The sequence below is a fragment of the Sphaeramia orbicularis genome, unplaced genomic scaffold (genome assembly GCF_902148855.1).
Source record: "Sphaeramia orbicularis unplaced genomic scaffold, fSphaOr1.1, whole genome shotgun sequence".
NCBI lineage: Eukaryota > Metazoa > Chordata > Actinopteri > Kurtiformes > Apogonidae > Sphaeramia > Sphaeramia orbicularis.
In genome coordinates, this window is record NW_021941741.1 from 278,345 (window position 1) to 285,999 (window position 7,655).

Here is a 7,655-nt window from a genome sequence, read left to right on the forward strand (position 1 = left end):
CTGACCACTGGCTGACCCCCAGTTGACCTCTGACCTCTGGCTGACCCCCAGCTGACCTCCAGTCCTCGACAGCTGACCCCCAGCTGACCTCCCGTCCTCTGACAGCTGACCTCCAGCTGACCTCTGACCTCCGGCTGACCTCCAGCTGACCTCTGACCTCCGGCTGCTGCCCAGCTGACCTCCAGTCCTCTGACAGCTGACCCTCCAGCTGACCTCTGACCTCCGGCTGACCTCCAGCTGACCTCCAGCTGACCTCCAGTCCTCTGACAGCTGACCTCCGGCTGACCTCTGACCTCCAGCTAACCTCCAGCTGACCTCCAGTCCTCTGACAGCTGACCCCCAGTGACCTCTAACCTCCAGCTGACCTCCAGCTGACCTCCAGTCCTCTGACAGCTGACCCCCAGCTGACCTCCGGCTGACCACTGGCTGACCCCCAGTTGACCTCTGACCTCTGGCTGACCCCCAGCTGACCTCCAGTCCTCTGACAGCTGACCCCCAGCTGACCTCCGGCTGACCACTGGCTGACCCCCAGTTGACCTCTGACCTCTGGCTGACCCCCAGCTGACCTCCAGTCCTCTGACAGCTGACCCCAGCTGACCTCCCGTCCTCTGACAGCTGACCAGTGTACTTCACTCATCCCCAGTCTTCAGTGGCAGCTGTTCAGGCTGTTTACCTGAAACCTGGGCTGTGCTCTCATTGGTCTGAATGTGGAACCTCAGATAAAACCAGTTCAGTTTATTTGTGTGTTTGGATTCAGATTTGGTTTTAATTTATTCTGTCACTCACTGGACTGTAAAAACTAACTAACACTAGAGCGGCTGATGATTATGCAGAACATTTGCAGATAAATAATGTCAGAATAATACTTTGTCTTAATAAACAATCTGCATAAAACACCCCATCCACGGGGGGCGCTGTTGCTACGTGATGTCAGAACTCAGAACTGGGAGAACATGGATCTGTTTGAGTTCAGGGTGGAAGTCCCAGGGTTTGACTGAACATTCCAGCAGAAGGATGGAAAAACAGGAGTTATGGGTGGACTGGAACGCAGCATTAGCTTCATTGAAAACAAATGCACATGGTCAGAGGGGGCGGGGTTAGGGGTGGAGGGGGCTGGGGTTAGGGGTGGGTTTGACCACAGTGAATATGTACTTCCAGACTGTAGGGGGCACTCCATAGACAAAACTGAAACCAAACCAATGAAGAAGAGCCAAAGCGCTCACATGAGTCAGAGTTCGCGTTTATACGTTCTTCAGTTCGTGTTTAGATGCTCTTCAGTTCGTGTTTAGACGCTCTTCAGTTCGCGTTTAGACGTTCTTCAGTTCGCGTTTAGACGTTCTTCAGTTCGCGTTTAGACACTCTTCAGTTCGCGTTTAGACGTTCTTCAGTTCGCGTTTAGACGTTCTTCAGTTCACGTTTAGACACTCTTCAGTTCGCGTTTAGACGTTCTTCAGTTCGCGTTTAGACGCTCTTCAGTTCGTGTTTAGACGCTCTTGGGTTGGTGCTGGTGTCGGCTGTAGCTCCGTTCCAGCCACTGCCGTACATCCTTCAGGCTATAAAAAAAGGGCCCCTTCCCCCCCAGGTAGGTGATCTTCCTCCCTTGTACGATGCACACCCGTTCGTTGGACACTCCGTACGCCACGTTGGCGTTGTTGTCCATGCAGTCGGCCACCAGCTGACACTGCGGCGGCAGACAGAAGTGTTCGGTCAGTTTCCTGGCGGCGCCCATCCTCTCCTCCAGGTTGCGGTGCTTTCGGACATTAAAGGAGCAGGAGCCCATGGGGGGCGCCACCCAGCCGTCCGACGGGTGGGCCTCGTCGATGTACACCAACACAAAGTCGGCCACGTGGCTGAAGTCCTCCACCAGGCGGCAGAAGGCCGGCAGGTGGCTGATGAACGGGGGTCAGGTGGCCGAGCCGAAGTTGACCACCAGGGGGCGATCGGACGACTGGTAGTCCAGAAGGCGACACTCGTCCCCCATCCGAACCCGGGCACCGCACAGTACGCTGGATGTGCCGCTGCCGCTCCACCGGGAGGCGTCGGGAACCTTCACCACTTTGGAATTGGGCGCCTCACAGCCCAGTTTGACCTGCAGAGACACAGCGTCCAATAGGAGGTCAGAGGGGGCGGGGCCATCATTTCTACATGTGCATTCTGGACCAGATCTCCAAAGACACTAAACACTGAGGAACAGGAAGAAAAGAGTTCAAACTGGACTGAATTTAATACAGACATTTCAGGTTGGGCACATTTTAGTGTTACAGGAGCGTTTGGAAATGGAAATATTTTCAGAATTTAATGTGATTTTTTGCACTAGAACAAAGACAGAAATTTGAAATTGTTAATTCAAGATTTTTGGCTAAATTGAAGACTTTTTTTGGCTTAATTCAACTATTAAACTGTTAAAATTGTGTTTAATTTTCTTTAGACATTTCAGGTCCAGATCAGGTCCAGTTCAGGATCCAGATCAGGTCCAGATCCATGGATTCACAGACTGACCATGAGTTCAGGTTCCTTCTACAGTTGAACAGAACACTGGACTAATGGATGGACTGGACCTGGTTTGGTTCTGGGACTGGGACTGGGACAGTAATCCTGCCTGATCTGGACCTGATCTGGACCTGATCTGGACCTAATCTCATGGTTCATTGTGTCTCTTATCATTAATCATGAAAAAACCCTTAAATGTTTAACATTTCAAACTAATCCAAAGTTTTCAAACATTTACACAATGAATTTGTTTGAGTGTGAAGATCCTGATTCTTTTTTATGAAAGTATTTGACTGTCCAATGGAATCAGTCATTAGTTTAATTAATTATGTAATGAAACAGAATTAGCCAAATCTGTCCAACTCTAACATCATAAACCACAGAAGCATAAAGGACTGGACAGACCAGTAGGACCAGTGTGTTCCAGACCCAGCAGACCCAGACCCAGACCCAGACCCAGCAGAATATAGGTTTGGTCTTTTTTCTTTCATTTTCTTGGTTGTAAATACTCTGATGCAACAGTTTCTTCTGCTAAATGTCTTCATTGTTATTTTTTAGTGGAGTATCCTTTACTACGGAGCCCAGGAAGGGACATGCGAAAAAAAAACAACAAAACTATTGTGTTATGACGCAATAGTTTTTCATTGGGGTTCAGTCTGGATCTGACCGTGTCAGCTCTGACACACCAGCCTGGAGGTTTAGGACGGACCTAAGACTGAAGGAGTGACTGATGGAGAAACACCTGAAGAACAAAGGTACAGTTCACCAGTTCCATTTAGTGGATGGTCTACAGGACTGAAGCACTGTCTGCTTCTGTCTGGGCACTGTGGACTAAACTGAGGCGTATACTGCATGGAGGTTTTAGAGAAGAAAGGAGGAACCCTGGAGAACCTGGGTTAGTCTGGAGTATGTTGGACTTTCTGTGTGTAAAAGTACACATGATGCTCTCCAAAATAAGAGCACAGATGCGGATGTTCAGTGACTTTTTTTCCTCAGTAGTAGAATTTGAGCTGGTCTGGTTTGTGTGGTCCACTGTTCTGTGTGTGTTCTGTTTCCATGTGTGTGACGGAAGTCACATTCAAGGATGAAGAGGGAGGAGCCACGGTGAAGAACAAAGACTGTGGAGATGAAAGCAGAGACTGAAGACTGACCACACACAGATGAAGGACAGAGGAAGAACCTGATGATGAGTTCAAAGACCACACACAGACGAAGGACGGAGGAAGAACCTGATGATGAGTTCAAAGACCACACACAGATGAAGGACGGAGGAAGAACCTGATGATGAGTTCAAAGGACCACACACAGACGAAGGACGGAGGAAGAACCTGATGATGAGTTCAAAGACCACACACAGATGAAGGACGGAGGAAGAACCTGATGATGAGTTCAAAGACCACACACAGACGAAGGACGGAGGAAGAACCTGATGATGAGTTCAAAGACCACACACAGACGAAGGACGGAGGAAGAACCTGATGATGAGTTCAAAGACCACACACAGACGAAGGACGGAGGAAGAAACTGATGATGAGTTCAAAGACCACACACAGATGAAGGACGGAGGAAGAGACTGATGATGAGTTCAAGACCACACACAGATGAAGGACGGAGGAAAGAGACTGATGATGAGTTCAAAGACCACACACAGATGAAGGACGGAGGAAGAGACTGAGGATGAGTTCAAAGACCACACACAGATGAAGGACGGAGGAAGAACCTGATGATGAGTTCAAAGACCACACACAGATGAAGGACGGAGGAAGAGACTGATGATGAGTTCAAAGACCACACACAGACGAAGGACGGAGGAAGAGACTGATGATGAGTTCAAAGACCACACACAGATGAAGGACAGAGGAAGAGACTGATGATGAGTTCAAAGACCACACCACAGACGAAGGACGGAGGAAGAGCCTGATGATGAGTTCAAGACCACACACAGACGGAGGAAGAGCCTGATGATGAGTTCAAAGACCACACACAGACGAAGGACGGAGGAAGAGCCTGATGATGAGTTCAAAGACCACACACAGACGAAGGACGGAGGAAGAACCTGATGATGAGTTCAAAGACCACACACAGATGAAGGACAGAGGAAGAACCTGATGATGAGTTCAAAGACCACACACAGATGAAGGACGGAGGAAGAACCTGATGATGAGTTCAAAGACCACACACAGATGAAGGACGGAGGAAGAACCTGATGATGAGTTCAAAGACCACACACAGATGAAGGACGGAGGAAGAAACTGATGATGAGTTCAAAGACCACACACAGATGAAGGACGGAGGAAGAGACTGATGATGAGTTCAAAGACCACACACAGATGAAGGACGGAGGAAGAGACTGAGGATGAGTTCAAAGACCACACACAGATGAAGGACGGAGGAAGAACCTGATGATGAGTTCAAAGACCACACACAGATGAAGGACGGAGGAAGAGACTGATGATGAGTTCAAAGACCACACACAGACGAAGGACGGAGGAAGAGACTGATGATGAGTTCAAAGACCACACACAGACGAAGGACGGAGGAAGAGCCTGATGATGAGTTCAAAGACCACACACAGACGGAGGAAGAGCCTGATGATGAGTTCAAAGACCACACACAGACGAAGGACGGAGGAAGAGCCTGATGATGAGTTCAAAGACCACACACAGACGAAGGACGGAGGAAGAACCTGATGATGAGTTCAAAGACCACACACAGACGAAGGACGGAGGAAGAACCTGATGATGAGTTCAAAGACCACACACAGACGAAGGACGGAGGAAGAGCCTGATGATAAGTTCAAAGACCACACACAGTGAACACATCCACAGAACTGCCTTTTACCACAGACAGTGAACACATCCACAGAACTGCCTTTTACCACAGACAGTGAACACATCCACAGAACTGCCTTTTACCACAGACAGTGAACACATCTCCTTGGTGTGAACAGTCTTGCATGTGCAGACTGTGTGGGTCGGAGCTGTGAACTGACACAGCTGTTTGTGCAGAACCATGAACATGAACACACTGTGCAGACACTGAACACACACATGCTCTGTGTGTGTGTGTGTGTGTGTGGGGGGGGGGGTCACGCGCACTTTTACGCACAGAAAGTCCAACATCCAACTCCCACAGGTTCTCCAGGGTTCCTCCTTCCTTCTGCAGTAGGAGCCTCAGTGTGCTCCTTCAGTCAGTCCACCTGGTCCACAGGTGGTCCACAGGTGGTCCACAGGTGGTCCACAGGTGGTCCACAGGTGACCACAGGTGGTCCACAGGTGACCACAGACTGTTCAGAGTCCTGGACACAGTCCAGCACATGGAACTGGTGAACTTCACCTGTCTTCTTCAGGTGTTTCTCCTTCAGTCTCAGGTCCATCCTAACCCTCCAGGCTGGTCTGGAACTGTGTGTTCTACATTCTCCAGCTCCAGATGGATTACTTTACTCTGGTGCCTGAGAACGTCCAGAAGCACACAGTCTGAGCTGGCACTGACTGGTGGAACTTTTCTGATCGGACAAAGAATGACAGAGTTCCGGTCCCCTGAACTGCACACGCACACGCACATGCGCAGGTGTGTCAGAGCTGACGCGGACACATCCCAGTGCCTCAGAACACAGTACTGTTTCTTTTGTGTATGTCCCCTCCCGGGCTCCGTAGCTCCGTACTTTACAGTTTTCTTTTCTTTTTTCTTTTTTAATTAAACTTGTTAAGCTCGTGCGTTGGGGGGTGGGGGGGGCGGACCCGGACCCGTGCACATGTACCTGCTTGTGCGCGTCCAGGACAAAGCTGTTCCAGATGGAGCGCAGTCCTGCTGACGTCAGCATACGGCACCACTCTCCGTTCCCTCCGGACCTGGACCTGGACCCGGACCCGGACCCGGACCCGGAGAACCTGAGCAGCGACACCAGCCGCTTCACCAGAACCACCGAGTCATAGAGAGCCAGGAAGAGACAGTTGGAGAAGAACCCAGGTAGGATCTGCAGGGTCAGCAGCAGGTCCACACTGGTGGAGCCCATGGTGTCCAGGCACAGGGGGCACAGGGGCTGCAGGGTCCTGGGTTCGGCTCTGGGGTCCAGTCTGTGGGCACAAGTTCTGGGGTTCGGTTCTGGTCTTCACATGACCACTGCACACCTGCCCTAGTCCTGGTCCTGGTCCTGGTTCTGATTCTTGTCCTGGTTCTAGTCCTGGTCCTGGTCCTGCAGCCTGGACCTGCTCATGCTTCGGACCAGGCGGATCTCTCCAGTCCTGCTGAGTTCAGGTGGGTCTGCTCATGCGCAGTGACATGAAGCCTGTGCAGCCTGGTCCCAGTCAGAGGCGCGAGCTCTGAGCTTCATATTAAATGTGGGCTCATGCTGGAAACAGTGTGACGTCACGCAGAGCTCGTGCCCTCCTTCATTTCCTTTTTCAGCGCAAAGGTCAGTGTGAAGTAGGGGAGACCGGGGACAGGTGGAACATCCGGTACAGCAGATCCACTGACACTGATACTGCCCCGCCCCCACCCCCCACGGGGACAGTCCAACTGCAGACAGGTCCACTGGTCTGTCCTGTCCCTGTACAGGGACCAGGACACACATGTCCCATTGTAACTGGACTAACTGGACTGACTGGACTAAGTGGACTGACTGGACTAACTGGACTAAGTGGACTAACTGGACTAACTGGACCAACTGGACCAACTGGACTAACTGGACCAACTGGACTAACTGGACTAAGTGGACCGACTGGACTAACTGGACTAAGTGGACTAACTGGACCAACTGGACCAACTGGACTAACTGGACTAACTGGACCAACTGGACTAACTGGACTAACTGGACTAACTGGACCAACTGGACCAACTGGACTAACTGGACCAACTGGACCAACTGGACTAACTGGACTAACTGGACTCCTGTCATTCATTTGACTGTTGTGAGTCCATTCCAAATCAATTAATTTCATTCACAAATAAATAAATAAATGAATAAATAAACAAAACTAAGTTATTGTTGTTAGTTTTGAACCAAGGCTTTCGGGGTCATAGGTCGAACATACAGACCCAACCCCATTTCACCCTTTGGCCCCTCCCCCTCCATTCTGTGTGTTCATGTGACGGGGTAGGGGTGTCCCAATTCTAAATGAGTCAGAGGGGAGGGGCTAAGGGGCGGGGCTGTTTGACCCTCCAAA

General features: G+C 50.6%; 1 protein-coding gene across 1 annotated transcript; it reads right to left on the reverse strand.

The window, feature by feature from the left end:
* Positions 1 to 1,480: 1,480 nt before the first annotated feature.
* Positions 1,481 to 6,506, reverse strand: LOC115416903 (type II iodothyronine deiodinase-like). The gene is made up of 2 exons (XM_030130775.1): positions 6,251 to 6,506; positions 1,481 to 2,089 (listed from the first exon to the last, which is right to left on the reverse strand). Exons 1-2 carry the CDS (start codon positions 6,503 to 6,505, stop codon positions 1,484 to 1,486), a joined length of 861 nt encoding a protein of 286 aa, XP_029986635.1. The 5' UTR covers position 6,506; the 3' UTR covers positions 1,481 to 1,483.
* Between the last annotated feature and the right edge of the window lie 1,149 nt (positions 6,507 to 7,655).